Source organism: Equus quagga, chromosome 6 (assembly GCF_021613505.1).
Source record: "Equus quagga isolate Etosha38 chromosome 6, UCLA_HA_Equagga_1.0, whole genome shotgun sequence".
NCBI lineage: Eukaryota > Metazoa > Chordata > Mammalia > Perissodactyla > Equidae > Equus > Equus quagga.
The window spans coordinates 133,329,089-133,352,772 of NC_060272.1; the positions used below are offsets into that span (position 1 = coordinate 133,329,089).

The 23,684-nt window shown below is 50.7% G+C and overlaps 1 protein-coding gene across 2 annotated transcripts; it reads left to right on the top strand.

Annotated features, from left to right (window-relative positions):
- The first annotated feature begins 491 nt into the window (after positions 1 to 491).
- LOC124241358 (uncharacterized) lies at positions 492 to 23,010 on the top strand. 2 transcript variants are annotated; one of them, XM_046665092.1, is made up of 4 exons: positions 492 to 581; positions 4,042 to 4,348; positions 22,117 to 22,226; positions 22,725 to 23,010. In XM_046665092.1, the coding sequence occupies exons 1-4, from the start codon at positions 568 to 570 to the stop codon at positions 23,008 to 23,010; spliced, it is 717 nt and encodes a 238-aa protein (XP_046521048.1). In that variant the 5' UTR covers positions 492 to 567. The 2 variants fall into 2 exon arrangements, 1 of the variants encoding a protein (XP_046521048.1); XR_006889184.1 differs by lacking the exons at positions 492 to 581; positions 4,042 to 4,348; positions 22,725 to 23,010 and adding an exon at positions 20,754 to 21,574 and having other exon boundaries at positions 22,117 to 22,202.
- The last annotated feature ends 674 nt before the right edge of the window (positions 23,011 to 23,684 follow it).

Consider the following 23,684-nt stretch of genomic DNA (forward strand, 5'->3'; position numbering starts at 1 on the left):
CAAGCTTCCTCTTGGAACAAACATGTGTCGGGCCAACCGCGTAACTGGGAGGCCTCCAAATTAATGTCCATGCAGGAGAGGATATTTATTAAAGCATTAGCAGTCCTACCTGTCAATTTGAAGCCTCCACAGATGTTATTAAGTTCAACAGCAGCTGAGCCATTGTTTGGGACAAACATGTTTTTCCAGGGAGCAGAGTTCTATGGCCACATCGTTTGGAATCCCGGTGCGCGGTGACAGTAAACAGCACACAGACCAGTCGGTCCTGTTTGGATTCCCTGAAGACAATGAACACTCTCACTGCCTGGGGGGAGAGGGAGGCCACCCGCCCTCATGTGCCACCGCCCCAGGTCACTGGCAGCAGGGGGCAGAGCCAAGACAGGACCCAGAGGAGTAGCCGGGCCGTGGGCACCTCCCTCTGTCCCCGTGGCCTTCCCTCACAGTTCTTCTCAGAGTCGTGTCCCAAATAACCTCTGCACCCAAGTCGTTGTTTTGGGTCTGCCTCTGTGGGACAAGTGGCTTTCCTTCTGCTGAAGCCCACAGATCCTTTAGTCTGAAGATGTATTCATGAAGACCAACAGGTACTGTTTACATTCATATCTGCTTCTCTGTGATAATCCTTAAAAATTTGTTAAAAGCACCTTTTGCTACCAGTAATTTCATTTCTGGGTATTTATCCAAAAGAATCGAAAGCAGAATCTCAAAGAGATATTTGTACACCTGTGTTCATAGCAGCATTATTCACAACAGCCAGAGTGGGAAACAACCCAAATATCCATGAAGGACAAACACATAAACAAAATGTGGTTTATTAGTACAGTGGAATATTGTTCAGCCTTAAAAAGGAAATTGTGACGCTTGCTCCAACATGGATGAACCTTGAGGATGTTATGCTACATGAAATAAGCCAGACACAAAAGGACAAACGCTGTAGATTTCACTTACATGAGGGACCCAGAGGAGTCAAATTCATAGAGATAGAAAGTAAAATGATGGGTGCCCAGGGCTGGGGTTGGCGGGAACGGGGAGTTAGTATTTGATGGGGACACGTTTTAGTTTTGCAAGATGAAAACGGTTCCAGAGGTGGAGGTGAGTGGTGTTGACGGCTGCACAGCAATGTGAATGTACTTAGTGCCACCAAACTGGACACTGAAAAATGGTTAAGACGGGAACTTTACGTTGTGTATTTCACCACAAGCTATTTTAAGTGAAAAAAAGAAAAGCTGGATCAGAAAACAAAAGAAAAGGCACATTCGGGATCATCTGGGGTAAGTGGCCCCTCTGGGCAGTTTCCTGTGAATCACATTTGGGGTGCCACTCCAGTTAGTACCAGAGAGACCCCGTCTCGCTGTGGCCCTGGACGGAAAAGCACAGAGGCAAAGTCAGGACGGCAGCAACGGGTCAACGGCAAGCAAAGGCCGAAGGCTGCTCTGGGTGAAGACTGTGCACAGGGGCCCTCCCCGTACAAGGCCGCAGTGGGGCTATGAGCCTGGCATAGTCCAGCCCTGTCAGCACGGACAGCGCGGCCTTGCCACCGCCGGTGCTGAGCTGCCGCAGACCACTCATCTGGCACGATCATGAATGCAGGCAATTTGAGTTTCATTGGTTTCTAACCTTGTTTGCTATTAATTTCCTGATTTGTTTTGGTTTTGTCAGTGTGTCAATGCCACAAGCACTTCCTGGAGTCACGTCTGGTTTAGCTCTTGCACAGGTCTTGGTTTGGGTCTCCCAGGCCCCCTGGGACATGAGTCTGGATGCTGCTGGTTTATCTGGGAGGAGAGTGAGGAGTGAGGAAAGTGAGAGGGAGGCAAAGGCCGTGACGTGGACAAGAGGGAGCTGGAGCCTCGGGCAGCAGGCTCCATCCTGCGGGTCCCTCTGAGAGACTGCGAGTGGCAGGAGCTCCGCCACAGCCAGGGCAAGCAGGGCTCAGGGTGGGCTGCACAGCATGGGCTGCAGTGCGTCCACAGTCACAGTGGACAGGGTCTGTGTCGGCTCAGAGGTCAGGGAGCATCTGCTTGCCTTTGAACAGGCTCCCTGTGTGCGCACGGCACAGATGGAGACCCGGCACCTGGCTCCCTCTCTGTCTCTCTCCATCTCACGCCTTCTCTCTCCTTCTCTCTCCGTCTCTCTCTCTGTCTGTCTCTGTCTGTCTTTCTCTCCGTCTCTCTCCATCTTTCTCTGGGGAGACGTCCATTGGGCACTCTCTGAGAGCAGGGCTGAACGCTGGTGGACCCAAGAGAGGACAGAACTGGGTGCTGCAGGAGGGAGGGGACAGATGCCCTGTCAAGCCCCACCCTCTGTTACAGGCAGAATGGTGTCCCCCAGAAAATTCATATGTTCAGTCCTACCCCCAGAAGCTCAGAATGGGACTGTGTTTGGAGGTATGTCCTTTAAAGAGGTGGTTAGGGTAAAATGAGGTCATATGTGTGGGCCCTAATCCTGTATGACTGGTGTCCTCATCAGAAGAGGATATGAGGACACAGACACACACAGAGGGACGGCCATGTGAGGACACAGGGAGGAGACGGCCATCCACACAGTCAGGAGAGAGGCCGCAGGAGGAGCCAGCCCATCCTCCACCTTCATCTCAGACCTCCAGCCTCCAGGACCGTGAGAAAATGCACTTCCATTGTTTAGGCTGCCCTGGCCGTGGCACTTTGTTACCAGCCCAGGCTGACTAACACACCCCTTCCCAGCTCAGCCCAGGAAGGGCTGTGGGGTGACAGCCTGGGCCTGGAGAAAGAGGAAACCCTGCCTCCAAGGACTAGGCAGAGCTTCTCAGGCCCCTGGGGACGCCCTCCCTGGGGTTGTATAGGGCTCCTGGGCATGCCTCCCAGCTCCCGCCCTTCCCCGTAGCCTGTGAAATGATGCCTAACCCCTGCCCACCTCTCTCCGGGACCCAGAGCAGGGCAGGCCCACCTCAGTGCAGCTCGCAGACACCAGATGCTGCCTTGGACTTTGGAGCAGCCTCAGGGAGGCGGTTCTGAGACATCGGACCAGGCCTGCGGCCCGCCGTGGACCTCCATCCCATGAAGGTCCCGCCCTACAGGCCAGAGAGCCCTCCTTCCCTCCGGACGAGACACGCACCCGACCAGGCCCGGCCGTCAGCAGCCGAACCTCACCCCGTCTTGAAGAATGACTGGCCCTGCTCTGAGTCAGCTCTGCCACTCCCTCGAGACATCCCCGAGTGTGAGCCCCGAGGACCCCAGGCAAAGAAGTCAGGGTTTACACGACCCTGTCTGTGTGCCCCACCTGCAGGGTGAGGCAGGAAGCCACCACCTGGATTGGGGAAAATGCCATTCAGGGTACTCCGTGGCTCTCCAGGGCCATCCTTTTCACTCCTCATTAATTCCTCACAGCCATCCAAAAGAAGTTTTGGAATAACGCCAAAACCTAAAGAGGGGTGATCTTCCGGCTCCTCCGAGCTCTGCCCCAGGCCTGCTAGCACGCAGTACAACCATGGAGAGTCTTCAAAGATGACCTCGGGGTTCAGAAGGGGCCCCAGGGAGCGCTGGTGTTTGTGGGAGCATCAAGGCTGGAACTGGGAGAAGCTGGAGACTGTCTCAGAGATGGAACAGCCTGGGCCACACTGAGACCCTGGGCTTCTGAGCACCCCCCCCCACCCCCACCCTGAGTCTTCAGGGGCATGACTGTGCCATCACAAGAGGCTCCTGCCCAGGGGATGCAGAAACGTAATTGTGCATCCCAGCAGCTTCTCCAAAGCCTCTGCACCTCGTCAGTAGAAAGTGAAACCCCTCAGCCTCAAAAGCCCAGCCTGGCTGTCTACACCAGCCCTCAGCCATTGTACCGGGTCCGCACCAACCCTCACCACGCCCACGGCCTCAGAGGGGAGAGGAGCAAACCCCTGGGAAATGAGGGCACGCTGCCTGCACACAGGACGCTGAATCACGGTGTTGTGATAGTCACCTGCTGCCGACAGCCATACCCCACAGAAACATGCAGAGGATTGTAAGTTTCACCAATTATTGTTGAACCCGTTCGTTTTACCTACTCAAGCCACGTGCCTTGTTTCCCCCTCAGGAATCCATCTGGAGGCCAAGAGTGTCCCTGGTGGAATTTCTCACCCTCCCAGGAAGGACTCAACTGCCCCATCCCACACCAAGCGCCTGTCCTGCCGTCCCCCGGGTCCCGCAGAGCTGCCCGCTGTTGTCACACCTCGTGGAGAGTGGGGCTGCTGAGCCCTCGGTGTACACGGGACACAAGGGCCGGCTCCAGCTTCCCCATAAACCAAATCCCACATTGCCCTTGGGGGCTGGTAGAATCTGGGAAGAGACCGAAGAGGAAGAGAACATTCATTCTGAGAAAGGCCATCCAGCTGCGTCAGCAAGTGAGTCCAAATCCAGTCCCTGCCCACTTGTGTGTGATGCGTTTGTATGTGTGTGCACACGCACATTTGTGAGGTTATATGTGTGTCTGTGTGTGTTCATGTATGTCTGTGTGTATGTTCATGTATGTCTCTGCATGTGTGTCTGTCTGTGTGTTGGATCTGTGTATGTGTCAGGTTGTGTGTCCCAATTTGTGTATGTGTGTGTGTGTGTGTTTTGTCTGTATGTTGTCGGGTTGGAAGCAGTCCTGTTGGTTCAGGGACCCTGACAGACCTGCTGGGAGATCGTCTCTGAGGACAGCATGGCTGAGCCTCTTGACATCCCGAGGTGCCCTCGGCACTCTGCTGTCCAGGATGGCCCTCTGGACACGCGTCTTCATCACGCGTGACTGGAAACTTCCCCAGATGGTGTTCTAGGTTCTCTCGCCTCAGAACCGTGTTCCCTCCTTCTCTGTTACTTACACTCGCTCTGTGCTGTGTCTCTTTCTCACCCTCTTCCCTGGGTGGGAAGGGCCACGCTTTCTAAGGGGCTCTCGGAGTGAATCTGGAGGCCCATGTGTGTGACCCCGCAGGGCTGCTCCCTATGGAGGGGGAGGGCCATGTGTCTGCAAGGTTGACGTCAGGTGTAAGCCAGGGAATCCCCCGCCGGCCCCCAGGAGTCACTGACTCCTTGTGGGGAAGGGACCGAGGACTTGCATGGCTAACATATTCCCCGGCGATGCTGCCACTCTTCCCAGGACACACTGTGGGACCCACCCCTCAAGATCAGCTAGGATCCCCCAGCCTAGTGACAGCACACAGATTCCAGCCACCCTACCAGCATGAACCCCTCGCTGGGACCTCAGACACAGCTTCCCATGTGCTCTGCATGGCTCCTTCCTGTAAACCAGGAAAACCCTACAAGGTTGTTCTGAGAACTGAATTAAATGAGAGTCTTTAGGAGGGCTCTGCTCTCTAGGCGCTCAGTAGGCAGCACGGTGGGAGCAATTGGTGCTGAGACCCCCGAGGCAGAAGAGAAGTCCTCGAGGGGGGCCGGGGAAGAGACGTCAGCTTGGCCTGGAGGAAGCTCCTCCCAAGGCCACCCCTCACCAAGAGAGCCACATACCATCCAAGTGATACCCCAAGAGGGCTGCATGACAGACCCAGGCAGGTGTCTCCCCTGCAGGACACACGCAGGGCTGTGCGCGGACGGCAGTCTTGGAAACGTGCCCACATTTGCAGATGAACAAAACTTCAAAAAGAGCAGAGGTTTCCGCTTGTGGCTGGCCTGTGGGGAGTCTGCCCCAGACCCCACAAGCTGTAATTTGTGTGCACGTTGGCGGCAGTCTGAGAAGCGAGGCAGGGAGGACTGGAGGAGGGGAGAATTGTGTTCCTGTAGCTGGAGTGTCTGGCCGAGCGGCTCGTGCCCGCCCTCGGCCCCACCAGCAGGTAGACAGAAGAGGCCACTGGGCTAGGACTCGACTCGCTGGGGAGTGGGGTCTCCTGTACCACTCGCCTTGCCAGTCAGCCCAAACTGCAGCCCTAACGTTGAATTAAGTGACACTCAAATGGCAGCTCCCTCAGCAGAGGCCGCGGGCTTGTTCACGCACGCCACTGCTGGAGCTGCTGCCCAGGAGGTCAGGTGGGGCCCGGGGCCCGCAGTTCCATCCCCAGGCGCTAGTCCAGGGTGCTCACATACAGAAGCACTGAGCTCACCTACAGGCATCACCAGGCACCTTCCAGCTGCCCTGAGAAGGGCTGCCTGTCACCCAGGCAGCCATTCGGGGGGCAAAGAGTGAAAGGAGTTCCGGGGGTTGCTGCCAGCGCCCCCTGCTCTCAGGAAGTCCACCCCGGGGTGGCCTGGGTCCCTAGGCTGGAAGGAGCCCCCACAGCCCCTCCCAGGGCCAGGTGTCAGGTTCCTGGTTTCTCAGACACCCCCGTCCTGTGGCCTCATAGCCACATTACATGCACAAGCTGCTCACCCCCACCCCTCTCTGACTCTACCCCGGGTCGACCTCCCTCAGCTTTGTGACTTTGCCCTCTTAAAACCTACATGTGAGATTTGCGGAAAGGGAGGAAGCATTTTGGGGCAGTGTACCCCGGACTTGGCCCCAGCCTGGTGGGCAACACCCCAAGTCCTCGGCATGACACAAGCCTCCGTGTGATCCTGCGGTTGGTTCCTTGGGGAGACTTGTGCCCCTAAAACACCAGGAGGGGAAAAGTTGCATCTCCCTTGCACGTTGCCCAGCAAATGCCCCTTTGGGGATAGCGCCCCAAGGAGGCCAGTGGCCCTGAGTTCAGACCTGCTGGGACACTGGGGCGGAGTCCCCTGGGCCTCTGCTGCAGCATGTGTCCGGGGTTTCCCTCTCCTCCACGTCACGGGAATCCGGAACCCGTGGTCCAGACACATCAAAGCAAACATGTGCCCTCCCAGCCGCTCTGATCCAGGTGGGCACATGTGTGACCTGACGCTTGTGCAAAAGCTCCTGTAGGAGCTGGGCGCTCCCCTGCCCGCTGTCACCTAGGGCATCAGCCAGAGTCCAGGGACGGGCCCTCCACACCCATCTTCCTTCCCCAGGCAGGGAGTCACCATCAGCTTCTTTCTTTCCCTTGACCTTGGGGGCCTGGCCTCTTCCCTGAGAACTTCCAGCTTCTCCAGGCCTTCATGTCTCTCTCGTCTCTCAAATCCTGTGAGAATCCTATAAATTGTCCCTCACTTGAGCATTTAATAACATATAGCAAAAATAAGTTGTGCTCCCAAAATTTGCTAACAATCCTGTGGTTGATAATTTGAAATATGTTGTCTCGTAGTAATTGGGTAATACAAGATAACTGGTGTCTGAATTTAGTCCTCAGAATTTTGTCTAATGCCTTGTACCCCAGAGGGTAATTACACCTGCCTCGTGGCTATTCCTAATACGACATTCTGGGCGGACGTGAATTCTCCATTGCAATGGTTTTAAGAGCCCTGATGTTGGCGCATCAGAGGCATGAGGAGCCCAGAGCTTCATGCAGGGAAGGTACCCCTGGGGTGTAACTGGTTAACAGTCTGCACCTTCCTCCTGAGAGACAGCATTTGTCCCTGGTCAGTCACACCCCAGGAGAGAAGCACCCACCCTAATGGCTGAAGTTAGGTGCGTTTCGAGTAACAGGAAACCCAATTCATAGTGTCATAAACGTGCAGAAGAATCCGCAGTGGTCCATTGGCTCAACAGCCATGTAATCCATCTTTTCCAAAACCCATATTTTATTTCCATTGACTTTCTCTATTGTTTTTCTGTTTTCAATTTTATTGATCTCTTCACTTGTATTTATTGCTTCCTTTCTACTCCTTATTTGCATTCCATATGCTCTTATTTTTCTAGTTTCTTCAGGTTAAAGCAGAGATGATTAAGCCAACACTGTTTTCTTAGACTGGTTTCCTGTGGTTCTGTAACAACTATACACTTAGTGGCTTAAACAATACAAATTTGCAATCTTACACTTGTAGAAGCCAGAAATCTGGAATGCATCTCATCTAGTTAACATCTCCTATTGGCAGGCCTGCCTTCTGCATGCTCTGGGGACAAGCAGCCTGTCCCAGCTCCCAGAGGCACTCACATTCCTTGGCTCACTCGCATCCCACTTCCTCCATCTTCAAAGGCAACCGTGTCGGGTCAAGTCTTTCTCATGCTGCCGTTTCTCTGGTTCTCTCTCTTTTGTCTCCTCCTTCCACTTATGAGGGCCCACATGACTACACTGGGACACCTGGATAATCCAGATCATCTCTCCACTTTAAAGTCAGCTGACCAGCAACCTTAATTCCATCTGCGACTTTAATTCTCCTTTGCTGTGTAAAATAACATAGTCACGGGCTCCAGGTTTTAAGATGTCACATCTTTGGGAGGTCTTTATTCTTCCTACCACAGTTCATTTCTACTATCTGTATTTTGTTCTATAATTTTCCTCTAAATACTACTTTAGCTGCACCACAAATTTTGACATGTTATATTTTTATTTCATTCAAGTCAAAATATTTTCTAATTTCCCTCGAACCTTCTTTGACTCAGGGGTGATTTGGAAGTGTGTTATTTAGTTTCCAAGTGTTTGGGGATTTTCTTGATATCTTTCTGCTATTGATTTCTAGCCAACTATAATCAGAGGACATACTTTGTAAGATTTCTATTCATCTGGTTTTGTTTTATAACACAGGATATGGTCTGTCTTGATAAATGTTCCACGTGACCTTGAAAAGAATATGTATTCAGCTGCCTTTGGGTAGAGTGCTTGATAAAAGTCAATGAGTTCAGGTTGGTTGGTGATGCTGTTCACTTCTTTTATATACTTGCTGAGTTTCTGTTAACATGTTCTACCAATCACCAAGAGAGAAGCGTAGAAGTGTCCAACCCAATTGTGAATATGCTTGTTTCTCCTTTCACTTTGGTCAGTATTGCTTCGTTATTTTGAAACTCTTCTGCTGTGCCTACATATTCAGGATTGTCACAGCTTCTTGACAAACATCTTTCTGTCACTATGGAATGTCCCTCTTTATCCCTGTTAATTACTCTACTCTCACTTCCGCTTTGTCTGATGTCAGTGGAGCCATTTTAGCTTTCTTTTGATTAATGTTTGCATGTTATGTATTTTTCAATACTTTTAATTTATCTATCTTTATATTCAGAGTGGGTTTCTTGTAACCCACATTTGGGTGGGCCTTCTTTTAATTGGCGTGTTTAGACCGTGTGCATTTAATTTAACCATTGCTGTGTTTGGATTTGGGTCTCCCAATTTATTACTGTTTTCTGCTTGTTCCTTTTGTTTTTCATTCTTCTGTTTTCCCTTCTTACCTTCTTTTGAAGTATTTGAATATTTTTTAGAATTTAATCTTAATTAAGTCATCTGTTGATTTCTGGACTATATTTCTGCATGCAGTCTTTTTGGAAGTCGCTCGAGAGATTATTATAAACATACCATTTGCTCACAGCCCACTTAGAATTAATATTTTATCACTTCAAGTAGAATGTGGAAAGCTTACCCCCACATATGCCCCTTTCCTCTCCCTACTTTGTGGTGTTGTTGTCATATGTATTACATCTCTATACTTTGAAAATTCCATTAGACATGGTTAAAGTTTTGCTTTCAGCCATCAGGCATATTTTAAAGAACTTATAGGAAAAAATAATCTATTGTAGTAACATATATTTATTCTTTTTATCACTCTTCTCTTATTTCTGAAATTCCACATTTCCCTCTGGTATCATTTCCTTCCAATGGAAAGAGTGCCTTTGGAATTTAATTTAGAGCAGTGGTTCTCAACTGGGTGCTATTTTGCCTCCAAAGGGCAATATCTGGAGACATTTTTTATTGTGACAACTGGGGAAAGGTGGGTACTCCTGGCATCTAGGGTGTGGAGTCCAGAGATGCAGCTAAACTTCCTACAATGCACAGAACAGCCCCACAACACAGAATTTTCAAATCGGAAATTTCAACAGTGCTGTGCTTGTGTGAGAACAAGTCTGCTGGTGACACGTTCTCTTAGTTTTCCTTGATCTGAGAATGTGCTTATTTTGCCTTTATTTCTGAAGGATGCTTTGGCTGGATGTCACATCCTGAGTTGACAGTTCTTTTCTTTCAGTACTTTAAAAACTCGAGTCCACCGTCTTCTGATCTGATAAAAAAGTTTCAATCTTTCTAATAGTTTTTTCCCCCATATATAATGTATTATCTTTCTCTGGTTTCTCTCAAGATCTTTTCATCTTTAGTTTTTGGAGTTTGATTTTGATGTGTCTGGTATGGATTTCCTTAAACTCTTGCGGTTTGAAGTTCATGCAGTATCTTGAATCTGTACATTTATGTCTTTCACCAAAATTTGGAAGTTTTTGCCCATTATTTCACCTAATGTTTTTTCCACAGGATGTTTTTCTGTTCTCTATTTGAGACTCTCTTGGCATGAATGGTGAACCTTTTGATCTTCTTCCACAGGTCTCCGAGGTTCTGCTCATTTTTTTTGACATTTTTCTCTCTGTTTTTTGTAAAGTACAATTTCTGTTGGTCTATCTTCAAGTCAGCTCCTCTGTCATCTCCATTCTTCTGTTGAGCCCATCTAGTGAATTTTTAAAATTTCCGCTATTGTATTTTTCAGTTCTAAAATTTCCACTTTGTTCATTTTTTTAAATAACTTCTACTTCTCCGCTGAGACTCTCCGTCTTTCCACTTGTTCCAAGAGTGTTCGCTGTTACTTCTTGGAGCATGTTAGCATGTTATAACGGCGGCTTTAAATTCTCTCCGATGATTCAAACATCTGGTCACCTTGGGTTTGGTAGATGTTCATCATCCTTTCCATCGAGAATTTGTCAGATGAAATTTACTGGTTTTTCACATGTTGAGCAACTTGGGGCTTCATGCTGGGCATGTTGAATATTGTTATAAGGCTATGGGCTTTGCTTAAATCCTCCAGAGAATGTCGAGGTTTTGGTTTTTGCTTTGGCAAGCAACGGATGCAAATGTTCAGAATGTGTGTTCGAACACGCCTTTGATGAGCTATGGCTCTAGTGTCAGTTTAGTTTTCAAAGTCTTTGCAGTGTTATTCAGATCTGTTTTGCGTGTGCATCACTCATTGGCAAGTCTGGATCCTAGGGGGTTGATCTACCCCAAGTTCTCAAAGCCTTTGGCATGATGTTTTGGGTCAGTTCCATGCATGCTCAGGTTTGGGGAAAAGCCAAGAGTTCATATAAAACTCATGGCATCACTTTGTTGATCTTCTCTCTCTCCTTAGTCTCCTCCACAATCTCTGGCTCCCAGGGATCTGCCTCCCTGGCCCTCTGGCTAGAAAGCTGGGGCCTTAGTTTCCCCAGTCTGCCTCACACTTACCTTGAGTGTATCTATCTACAGGAGAATAAAGAGAGAGAAAACATAAGGGAAATTCCACCCACACTCTTCAGACATATTCCTCTCAGGAGAGAGAGAGATTCCCCCCGTCAGAGTTTTAGATGCCTACCCAGATCCCACTCCTCTACTGTCACGGGGCTACAGCTGCAGGAGTAGGACCTGCTAGGGGACCAGAATGTCCTCCTTTCTCTGTTCCTTTCTATTCCTCAGACCAGAAGGACAGCCTTCCCTTGGAGCCCTTTCTGTCCTTGCCTGTGCATCATTCCAGATCCCATGCTGCCTTGAGGTCCAGACTGGTAGATACAGGAGAAAAGAAAGAAAGAAAAACAAGAAACTCAACTCCTGATGAGTCATACTGTGAACGATCTGGATCCCTTCTCCAATAGGCTGCTACTGTTGGCTTTTCACAATCTTCTGCTAGCTGCTCTGTGAGGTCTGTCCAGAGATTTAGTTTTCTCCAGCGGGAGAGAACGAGTGGAGTGTGCTTTTTCCATCTTAACCAGAACCAGAACTGTCCTATGTCAAACTTTTGACTGCGAAAGCTTTAAATTACTAACTTAAGCAAAGACCTTAGAAAAAATATAGCATGCTTTGTATGCAAATGATCAAAAGGGGGAAAAAATTCTAACAATATTATTTCAACATCACAGAATCACATGTGGAATGTCAGAGCTGAAAGAGACTTAGGGTCACCCAACTTGTCCCTCTTGAATTCTTTTTATCCTCGCCTGCTCAGCTGGGGGATATTTGGGGAGTATGTGCATGTGTGTTTGTGTGAGACTTGTATCTTACCAGAAAAACAAGATTAGCAGATGTATAAAATTATGCTTCATAATGTTAATCCAGCATGTGCCACATTTTTGATGCTCAATCCTGGTAAACTGTATTATTATTTGGAGGGTCACATGGCTTAATATCTCCACCATCCTGAATGTGTGCAGCTCAGCAACACCCCCCATGCCTGCCTGTCACAGTTGTGTTCTAGTCCATTGCAGCAATGCCTACCCATGGCACTCTTCTCCCCACCCCCTCTCTACCAGCCTCTGAGCCAGTCTCCTGCCTTCCAGCTTCCCTCTACGTGTTGTCCACACCATCATCAACATTCTATCTCCAACAAAACTATGGTCATGTACCAAAACTCCTCAGAGCACAAGTCTCTGTTGTTGCCCTTACTTGCTTCCAAATCTTAGAAATGTTCCTATCCTTTATTTTATTAATTTTTTGGTGTGGAAGAGTGGAAGATTGGCCCTGAGCTAACATCTGTTGCCAATCTTTATCCTTTCTTCCTTTTTCTCCCCAAAGCCCAGTACCTAGTTGTAAGTCCTTCTAGTTCTTCTGTGTGGGATGCTGCCACACCATGGTTTGATGAGCAGTGTGTAAGTCCGCACCCAGGATCCAAACCCCAGGCCACCGAAGTGGAGTGTGAGAACTTAACTACCATGTCACCAGGTTAGCCTCCATATGCCTTTTTTTTTTTTTTTTTTTGAGGAAGATTAGCCCTGAGCTAACATCTGCTGCCAATCCTCCTCTTTTTGCTGAGGAAGACTGGCCCTGAGCTCACATCCACGCCCATCTTCCTCTACTTTTTATGTGGGACGCCTACCACAGCATGGCTTGCCAAGTGGTACCACTTCCACGCCCAGGATCCAAACCAGTGAACCCCAGGCCGCTGGGGCGGCACGTGTGAATTTAACCACTGAGCCACCAGGCAGGCCCCCTCATATGCCTTTTTAAAGAAAAAATAATGCCCTTGCATCTTTAATGTTGTCTCAAATTATATCATATCATTCTGGTTACATTTATTTTACATATTTAAATGTGTTCAATCACAAAATTATGTGTAAGTACACTATTCTTATACTTTTATTTAGCTATAAAACAAATCCAACTTCATGTGAACACAAACAAAACTATAAAACCAGCATTATATTAAAGTCCTGTATTTAATGAGAATCATGCTGCTGTTTCATTCTAACAGAATGACGGATGATGGGGAGGAAAGCGTGGCCTCGGGTTCAATTCTGTATTTAACATTTAGCTTTATTTTCTAATAAGAATACTACTAAGAATTCTTGTTTAATTTTAAAGGTACATTAAAGGGTAACAAGCACTTTAAGGATTTATTCATTAGTTCAGGATACTCCTATCTCATAATTAACAAAAAACGCCAGAATCAATCCTCAAAAATCACTTTTAATGAACCGGCTCCTGATAAATTAGTCAAATTGTCTTGTTTACTTGAAAGTACAACTGCTATTGTTCTATTCCTTAAATATACTTTAGATTTCTAGTATTATCTCTATCTTTCCAAGGAAAACAGGAAAACTCTTCAATAGTCACTCCAACACTCGCTGCCAACAAATGGTCGTGATGGGATGGTGTCAGGCCAGGCTGTGCAAAGAATGTCCACTCGCTCGTAACCCCAGCATTGGCTAATGGAGTCCGGGTTCTTGTGACGTTGGCATGTCGATGTCCCCGCTCAGTGCAATGACTCGGTCTTCACACACCTGTTCCCATTCAGACTACTGTGAATACTTCCCATGACCGCGTTTGCTGTGCTTGGTGTGAAAGCGATGCTCGACACAAAAGGGCAGTGGCACAAATTCAAGTGAGAGTGATCTGAGTCAAGTTCATCCACATTGGCCCTCAGATGATACTTGTGATTTTTTATTTTTAAATGTCATCCATATTAAAAGCCGGAAAGTGCTCACAGATTTAAGGGAAAAGGTCCACAGGTCTCCAGCACCCTGCAGAGCTCAGTTTGAGAAACACAGATTTGTAGCATGAACTCTACCCTGCTCAGTGAGGCGCACCTGGCCCGACTCACATCAGGACGAATTATCCGTCGCTGTTCCCATCCGTGCATCATCGTGAGCGCTCTGCAGCTCCTGACACACTGGCCCTCTCATCGGCCACCAAATGCCAGGTCCTTGAGGACACTTTGTTTAAAGGTCCTTTACCTCCTTTGCCCAAACACATCCACTGACCCACTGAAATGCCACAAGCTCAGTGGCATTTTCCTGTCCCCTCAGCAGAAGCTGTTATTTCATGTCCATGCCCACATCACCATCCCAGCACCCAACATGTGGAGCGGTTCAGCCTCAGCACCAGCCTTTCTTCCTCTAGAACGCCGGTTCTCTCAAAGACAAGGCTGGGTCTTACTCACTTGTTTCCACAGCGCCTGGTGCAGTCCCTGAAAAGGATAAGAAATGTAAAAGTATGATAAATGAAAATAAAAATGAATGAATACACAAAATTGCTGAAATTGAAGTGCACAAATGGAAGCTAGATAGCCGGGCTACATTTCCTAGTTGTTAGGACTTTAAGCAGGTCCCCATTAAGGAATTAAGTGTGTGATCATCAGCCATAAAAATGGGACTATCCGGGTCAAGCTTTCCTACGTCATGGCGTTGTTGGGAGATGCAAGATCAACTTGAAATGGTGCATACAAAAGAATTTCTAAAACTAACCTTGAAGTGCTAAAGAAATGATTGCCAGGATCATAGCACCGCTGGGCTCCGAAACACACTCGCGTTTGAGGAGCAGGTCTAAATCTGGACCGAGATGAACAGTAGAACTTAAACACAACTTTCACTGTTCTTTCAGGCGATCAGAATTTCTAGCTAAAAGTCCTAATCCATCTAGAGCATGGGACTGGTGACCTCTATGCTAACTCACGTTCTCTGCACGGCACAAGTAACTTTTAATCTCAGCTGATATAATTTTAGATAGAGCCCGAAAACACCCTTAGCCTGATAGTACTAAGTCCAAGAAAATGCTCTGCATGCAGATTATAGAGTGAAGCCCCTGGTGTCGACTGAGAGATCAACCTGTGAAAGAGGCAGCTGGCCCTGGCTGTGACTTTCAAGGCCAGCTTTGCCATGTTCTAACTGCGACTTTGGACAGATTCATGGATTTCTCAGAGCCCTAGCTTTCTCATCTGTACCAGCCTCCCTGGGACAACTATGTGAGATGATCTATGTTGTCTATTTCAGTAAGATGATGTGTAAAATACAGGGGCGTAAACTCATTTAACCACCAGGGACCTGCCTTCCAGAACAAGAACTTTGAAAAGCTGATGGAGAGGCCAGCCCGGTGGTGCAGCGGTTAATTTTGCAAGTTCTGCTTCGGCGGCCCGGGATTTGCCCGTGTGGATCCCAGGTGCGGGCATGGTACAGCTCATCAAGCCATGCTGTGACAGGCGTCCCACATATAAAGTAGAGGAGGATGGGCATGGGTGTTAACTCAGGGCCAGTCTTCCTCAGCAGAAAAAGGAGGATTGGCAGCAGATGTTAGCTCAGGGCTAATCTTCCTCAAAAAAAAGAGAAGCTAAAGGAGTGGGGAAAGACTCCCATGGGACAGGGCTTCTGGGAGCACGTTGGAGTGTGATGTGGTGCTGACCATGAGCCTTCCGCCTTGCTAAGTGGAGTGCCAAGCTAAGGTAAGAGGTGGATATAACTGAATCGCAGGGCAAATCTTGAGAAATGGTTTCTGCGAAGACGACGAGGAGAGAGAGCTTGCTAACATGTGAGAGGACTTCTTTACTGAGAAACCGAAGTATTCAACAACTCTCTGTGTGAAGTTTTGTTATTGCCGTGTGGTAACTGTTTGCCTGGCTTTCCCAAAATCTGCAGTGGGAATCTGCAGCCCCTCGTTCCGAGGTTGCAGGGGGAAGGCAGCCCGTCAGAGGTCATTGTCAGGCATCGAGACCCCTCACGTGCACAGAGCCAAGCGGACGAGACCAGTCTGACTTTATTTTTTCCCATCAAATCGTCAGTCGACAGTTTTCCTCCAGTGGGCATTTGGGAGTCCCTCCTCCTTCCAGCCTCCCTGCTCCTCTGCTTCCAAGAAATCTTCTGGGTCTTGTGCTTACCACCCCCACTTGCACCCTGAGGCCCCCCGAAGTCAACTCCAGGTGGGTGCTTCAGGCTCTGGGCCTTCTGCAAAGCAAGCAGGCCCTCACTGGGAGTGTGGCTCCTTTCCGTGGCTGAGCCTGGCTGTGTTGGTGTGTTTCTCTCCCAAGAGGAGGAAAGATGGGAGGAGGAGGAAGAAACCTTTTCCTAGCAGAGCGGTGTCTCCTGTCAACGCTCTGCAGGCTCCTGTTCCCTTAGGGGACTGCCGGCTGGCCTGGGGTGGTGGCAAGGGCTACAGCACCGGACCTGTCACCTGCGGGTGGCTACTGCTCTTCTGCCGGTCAGATTTTGTCAAGTTCTCTAACCTTGCTGACACGGTTACCATACCCTACAGGTTGGAGCTGTCCCTTCTCCCTTAGAGGCCCAGCCATCCTGGAAAGGTGTCAGCGCCTGTAACATCTGCCCTCCAGCCCCCTAGTTGGCAGCCTGAAAGCAGCTTTGAGGATCAAAGAAGTTCTAGAATGATACAAGACTTAGAGATCAAGGAGACTCACCTGTTCTTTCAAAGGACCTGAAGAATGCCCGTTCAGGGAGCCTCAGAGACTGAATTTAACTGCGGGGAGGTTCGATTACAAGATGAATGGTACAGGCTGATTACACACGAGGCCGAGGGGCTGGAGAGGAGAGCAGGGCCCCCTGACAACCACAGCCGTTCCTGGTACGCTTGGCAGGCAGCCAGGAGGAGCCCGGGGCCAAGGTCGTTGGGGGTGTGCTGACAATCTAGTGAGATTGTGCAAAGCCTGGAGAAAGGTCACGGAGTAAGACAGCGAGGAGGGGACGGGGGCGGGGGGCAAAGGCAGAAAAGACAGCAAGGTCCTCTGGGGACCGAGAACAATGCCTTATAAATCGTTATAAACTGCACGTCTTAACGGGCTCCGTTCTGTCTCTTGGAAAGGCAACCCCGCTCCAGAAAACTGCTGACAACACGCACCGAAACGAGCACAGCTCTGCCTGAACTCATACGCCCCTCAAAATAGGGGCGGGGGCATCTCGGGTCTGCTGGTCCCAGAGGAGCCCCAGGCTCATTAGGACCAGCTCTTCAAAGCCTTAATGTTGCCTGTTCTTGTCCCACAGGCTGTGATTTCCTCTTTTGAGCAAACCCTGTGCTCAGAGGGCGGGGCCCACAGTGAGTTAGTACAACAAACTGGCTCTCTGTGAGCCTGAAGAGGGAATATTTATTTCATTTTGACCCAGATATATTTGCAGTCTCATCGTACTGGTTACGGCATAGCTCTGTCATCTCTAGGAGCGTTCCAACATCAACCAAGCCTGTTGGAGGCAGCCCCAGGGTGGAGGTATGTTTCTCTCCCACAGCTCTCTTGTGAGGCCATGCCATGACCATCAGGGACCCAGCCCCTCATCTCCTGTGCTACCAGGGCTGCTGCAGTGCCAGGCCACAGAGCTCTCCTCCCATCAGGAAGGTGGAAGGAAGGGAGAAGAAAAGGGGTGCCTCTGTCAGTAGAGTCATCCTTCTCATGGCCCCACAGGCAGCAAGGACAGCTCAGAAATGTGCCTTATGGGCCCCGGCCCCATGGAACAACTCCGGGCTCTGTCCCGGGAGAGAAGGAGAACATGGATGCAGGGTGGACCTCCCCACTTCCCCTCTCGCCTTTCATCTAGAGAATTTAGATAATTGCCAGCCAGCTATGTAGTTTGGCTGTAGGACACATTTTAATGCATTTATTGGATGAAAAACCCAAAGAAGTCACCGACCTATTGACATGAAAGAAACACTTTGTCTTTCTAAAGTGAATCAGATCTGGCTTCTAGCCGGCACTTATCAAGCGGGAAGGCCTACAATAATCCCGTCTCTGGCTCCTTTCCCATCCCTTGCGTTGTCCGTGCTAACACTGTCCAGGGAAACGGGGAGAGAAGCCTCCCGCCATTTCTCTGTGAAGCAGCGGCACCGCCGGCCCCTGCCAGCCGGCCTGCCTCCCGGTGCTTCCTCTAGCAAACCCTGCCTGGGGTCCTTTCCAGGGCTCCCGGCAACTTCCCTTGCTGTTCAGCCCGGAAGCACCATGAACTGTTAGCTGCTGCTTGAGAAGGGAGCCTGGCCGCAGGGTATGGGCATCTCCCCGCCACATGAGCGAGGAACACAGGTGACCTCCCTTCACTGCGAGGGTGACCCAAGCAGCAGAAACATAAACTCCACTAGATTCCAAAGAAGTAATCCTATCACAGACATATCCACTTAATTTCAAGCTGTAAGTAGACCTTTTAACCACCTACAAGCAAATTGATTACTTTTAGGGTAAATACACTTACTCTTGAATTTTCCAGTGACATGTAAGTGATCCACTCTCAAAACAATCAATTTCTCGTTTCCTCTTCCCGATTCCACATACGTGTACAGCCGACTTCTCAGCGGGTTGCTGTCCCCACTCATAAAAATGTGAACCAGAAAAATCCCCAGGGAGTGTGCAGGCCTGCCTCCTCAGGTTCTTCCGCGGCTGGAGAAAGAGGCTGGAGCCGACAGAAAGTTGAGCGTTGAGACCAGCAGCCCACGAGCACCTATCCCAGGCCGGCCCTTGCGCTCGGTTTCTCCGACTCCTCACTTTCAAGTCTTAGACGCAAGGACCAAACATTCTGGAAAAGCTGGGCACAGAAGGTGAAGGAAAAGGTTGACCCTCGCTGGCCAGAGGTGAGACCCAGAGAGCAGTCGATTCCCTCTGCAGATTCCCGTCCCCACCACAGGTGATTTGAAGATGCATGAGGTCTAACTCTTGGCCAAGAGAGAATCATCCCTGTGTTGTTTAAACACGATGCCAGGCTTCCTGCGGGATACTTTTCACGAAGACTTCGACGAAGCGTGACCAATCTCTACAACTCTGTTAGGAAGTTACGCCTGTTCACCTCCCCTTTCAAATGTTTGGGACTAAGAGAAGCTTCTGGCCGAACAATTCTCCTGAGTCCAATGGTAGGTGTGCACACACATGGCCAGGCAGACCCTCACGCACAGGTCAAGATCTACGTTGAGACAGTCCGGAGACGTCCCCACATTAGCTGTGGTGGCAGTGAATAAATCTCGCGGAGTGGTGCTTTGAGCATCACCGTCTGATTAGAGGCCTCCAGGGGACCTATTACCTGGCAACATGAACTCATCCACATTTTTATAACGAATAACAGATATCTTTCCTAAGAAGAACAGTGGGTGTAAGGTGGTTCTGGCAGGTTTGTGCTGAGACCCACACGGTGGAAATCAGCCCGTTTTCAATGCGAAGCCCATCTGGCTGGTGGCGGCAGAGCTCTCAGTGAGGACACAGACTCGTGGAGGATTCCAGCACAAGGACATTCATTTCAAAAAACTGTTCTGCGTTTTCAGTTCACAAGCAAGTGAGTTCATGAAGCAATCACAGACTTTCTTAAAAATTCAATTGAAGTTTGAGCCATTGTTTTTAACCTAGCATTTTTTCCCACTAAACACGGTCCAAAGTATATTCAATTCATTCTTTCTCAAGAGAGAACAAAGTCAAACATCTTTTAATCGTGAAGCTGGAGGAAGGAGGCTGAGTCCACTTCTCTCGGGTGACCCTGCCCCGTTGAGAAACGCCCTGCTCTCCTCTCCATTTAGATCTCAAGGCTCACTCAGACCCTGTTCCCTTTCTCGGGAAGCAGCCCTGGGACTGTCTGCTGGCAGCCGGGGGAGTCGCAGGTTTACAGCAGGCTCGAGAGAGGGCCCTGTGAGGTCGGAGCGACCCTCTCCTGCAGTGCTGCGGTGTGGTGCTCTGCTCTGCCCTGCCCAGGAGGAAGGGCTGGAGGGCCGCTGGCGCTCTGCTGACAGTCGGGAAGGGACGGCTGGGAATCCTGCTGCTGCTGCTCTCGAGTAAACAGTCCCCCGTTGACACGGCTTCAACCCTCATCCAGCTTCTGCCCTCGTCTAGTGCAGGATGCTAAAAACAGCTAAACTCATTCAGGAGGGAGGTTTGCTGTGCTGCACAGGCCAACGTTTCCCATCCTCCTTACGCCTCCAGAGACTATGTTTGGGGTAGTCACCTCCCGACCTGGGTTCTCTTCAACTTCCAAGGCCCGTGTCTTCCTCTTGTCTGTAATGCTGGCCGGTGTAGAATGAGACACACATATGTACACACACATGCACACTCATGTAAACGTGGGAATTAAGGAGTGAGAGGAACGTGATTCTCTGCCCTGACAGTACCGAGGGGTCCCACCAACTTGGAGGGTCTCTCCTCCGGCTCAGGGTGGGGTTTCAGACCACCAGGGTGTCCTCCACAGGCTCCGACAGTCAACACGTGCAGACGGGAGGGGTTGTGAGGGGACTTGGACAGGCAGCTCCTTGCTGGTGTCATTTCAGAGGACACATCTCTCATTCACAGATTCCTTCAAAGGCAGCGTGGTGCCCAAGGCCCGGCTGGCGCTGGAGACCCAGCGCTCACTAAGGCAGAGTCCCCGGTCTCGACACTCTCTCGGATCAGTTGGAGAGACAAGTAAACACCCAATTTCCATGCAGTGTCACGACTACTACAAGAATGGGGACATCAGGCAGGTGGCCTAATGAGTGACACCAGCAGCCCTCTCCAGGCAGCCTGGAGATGGAAGGTCTGGCTCCCCCTCCCCTCCGTGCCCTCCTCCTCCCCCTGGAAAATGGACGCCTGCGCTCAGACCTCTGGGTGTGGGAACTCAGGCTTTTTCGCCCTCCCTGCAAAGCTGCTCTGCCGCCCGCCCTGCAAGACAGGAGAGCAACAGGGCTGGCTGGCTGGCCTGGCGAGCAGACCCGCTGTGTCCAGCGGCACTTGGTCCAGGCACCACTTGCCCAGAAGCAGGGAGGAAGGGACCTGGGTGTCCACCCTGGTGTCCCCTGAGCACTGTGTGGCATTCCAGGATGCCTGACACTGCCTGGGTCAGAAGCAGTGGTGTCTGTGCTAAAACCATCAGGCTGAAGGGGAGCTCATTAGGTAAGGGGGCCAGGGAGGGGACACCACCCCGGGCTGGCAGGCTCGAAGAGGGGCCAGGATTGGAGTGTCAGGGACCGAGAGCTAGTGCAGCGCAGTCCAACGCAGCCCGGGAGGGGACGGACAGAGAGAGACGAGGCCCCGGGCGTGCACACAGGACGGACACGAGTGAAGCCGTTGGAAAGATTTTGAATTACACCGACTAGGTGCCAGGCCCTGTCCCAGGCACTGGAGAGACAGAAGTGAAGAGGCAGAAGGACCCCTGCAGTCACGGAGCGGCCGGTGTCCCACGGGGAGTGAGAGGCGCGGCAAACAAGTGATGAGAAACTTGTTCAGCTTGGATAGGTGACGAGCAGAAGCTTCAAACAGAGAGTGTGGCTGAGCGTGGGCTGAGAGCTGAACAGTGGGAAGGAGTCAACCTCGCAAAGATGAGTCAAGGAACAGCCCTGCTGGAGCCGGCACCGAGAGCAGCGGGCCCATCCTGGAAGACCACTGGGAAGTGAGGAATGCCACATCCGCCTGCCCGGACGGGGCAGCGCACTGCGCTCTCAGTTATTACGGTGATTATTGATTTACTTACTGAGTATATTTATTTATTATTCATTGAATATGATATACACAAAAAGACCGATACACAGTATCAGTTAGGATATTACGACCCCACGAGGGACAATGGCTTAGCTCACCACCTTTATTCTTGGTTATTAGTGGGCTTTGTTATTTGCATTCTTTTTAAAGTAAATATTATGCTTAAATTTCCCTGTCTTGGCTTTCCGTCCCTCATCCCTGGACCCTCACTCTGTGAAGTGAGGAAGTGGCCCTCCACCCAACCCTGCTCCGTCCTCTCCCGTCGTCAGGACCAATGGTCATGTCTGCTGGAAGCCGGGGGAGGTCTTCCACGCTGTCCACGGGTTGGTTCTAACCTTGAAAACAGAAAGGCAACCTGATAGCATGATGATGTCTGTATCCTGAGCACGGCCGGGGTCACTGGGCTCTATTCTCTCTCTGCAAGTCTTGTGTGTCCAACCTGTGTCCAGGGCATCAGTTGCCCAAAATCGCACCATACATTTGGGTTGATTTCTATCTTTCCTTATGTCTCCAGGTGCCTAATTCACTTTCATGGAGGCTGAGAAGAGCGGGAGGACCTCTGGGGCTCAAATTTGGCCCAGAATGTTCCCCAGAAATCACCTCTGCATATGGTGCTGATGCGAGGTAAGTGCCGGGGGCTGCGGGTGTGAGTGCAGGGTCCAGGCATCCATCATAGTGCCCAGGAAGCACCGGCTGGCTCGGCCCCACGTCCTCGGTTCTCTGAGTGGAGCTGTCTTGAGCATGGAGGAGCCAGCTTTAGACTCGACGGCTTCCTGAGAGGCTCAGAATCAGCCAGGGCTCGGGAGTTGCCTGCATCCTGGGGAGGCTGCCGGCCCGCCCTTTCCCCACAGGAGCTGAGCTTTGGGGGTCTCAGCTGGGCTTCTCAGCTGAGAGAAGGCAGCTCTCTGTGGGCTTGTGCCAGCTGGATTTCTAGAACAGAATGCAGCTGGATTTACTAACTACCCACCCACAGTAACGGGGGGCGTGCTCTCCCGGGGACAGAGGAAGAACTTCATCTCCATGACCGGTCCAGGGACGGAGTCGTCCCTGGGTGGAGGCAGACCCTGTGTCCTTGAACGGCTGGGAGAGACCCGCGAGGCCTTCTGCTCCTTCTGATTGCAGCTTTGTGACGGATGGTTCCAGAAACCCCGAGAAAGCTGTAGCAATGAGCAGACATCATCCAAGAGTGACTGAGATGGTCTCAGGAGGGCCAGAGAGGAGGCCACGCCACCCCACATGGGGTGTGGGTTCCACGCAGACCACGCTGCAGGTGGCTCTCACTGGGCTCGGGGCCAGCTCTCGGACTGTGAAGACCTGGAGCACACAGCCGTCTGAGGCGATGAGACAGTTGGCTCCACGCTTTGTCGAGGAGCCGCTCAGGAGCAGCTTGAATTCTGCGAAACCATAAGCCCCGGACAAACAATGGTGATGGAAATGGACTATCATTAGGTGAATGTAAGCGGTTGCATTCTAAGTGGTTCTCCATGCCAGAGAGGAAGGGGAGGGAAGAGGGGCGTGAGCCTGACACCCTACTGTGTGGGCCGGAGCATGAGCACAGCGATGCTCCCAGATAGGACCCTCTGAAGTGCCAGCCCCGGGGGTGCATGCTTCCCCTTTGTGTTCCCAACGGAAGGCACGACTATTATTCTTGTTGTGCCCATGACCAGACTGAGTGTTGAAGAGGTTAAGAAGAGGCAGGATTCGAACCCAGAGCTCAGGAACCCACCCTCTTCCCCAGACCATCTTGGGGCTGCTCTTCTGCTGACCAGCTCCCAGAGAGCAACTCAGAGCAGTTGCTGTTTGATGGAATTCAGATGCTAAGTCAGGGTCCCCCGGGATCTGAATGCTCTCTCTTTGTGGATGCTGTGCAGCCGTGGGGCCCTTGGAGCAGAGGTGAGTTCCATGTCAAGGTGGGTTCTCCTTGGGAGCAGAGGAGCAGCCGAGGGTACAGGCTGAGGGGTCAGCCTCTTGAGGAAGGATGCAGGCCCAGGCAGTGTGGATGGTGGAAATGAAGCAGATCTGGTCTCTGAGAGCTAGAGGTTCCAGGACCTGGACTCCAGGATCCCTCAAAGAAGATAGGAA

Excerpts from the sequence above, each read along its gene's own strand:
- LOC124241358 (XM_046665092.1), top strand. Across the intron at positions 4,349-22,116 it reads CCATCCAGCTGCGTCAGCAA|GTGCCTAATTCACTTTCATG; the intron begins GTGAGTCCAAAT and ends TTATGTCTCCAG. Across the intron at positions 22,227-22,724 it reads GCATATGGTGCTGATGCGAG|CTTTGTGACGGATGGTTCCA; the intron begins GTAAGTGCCGGG and ends TTCTGATTGCAG.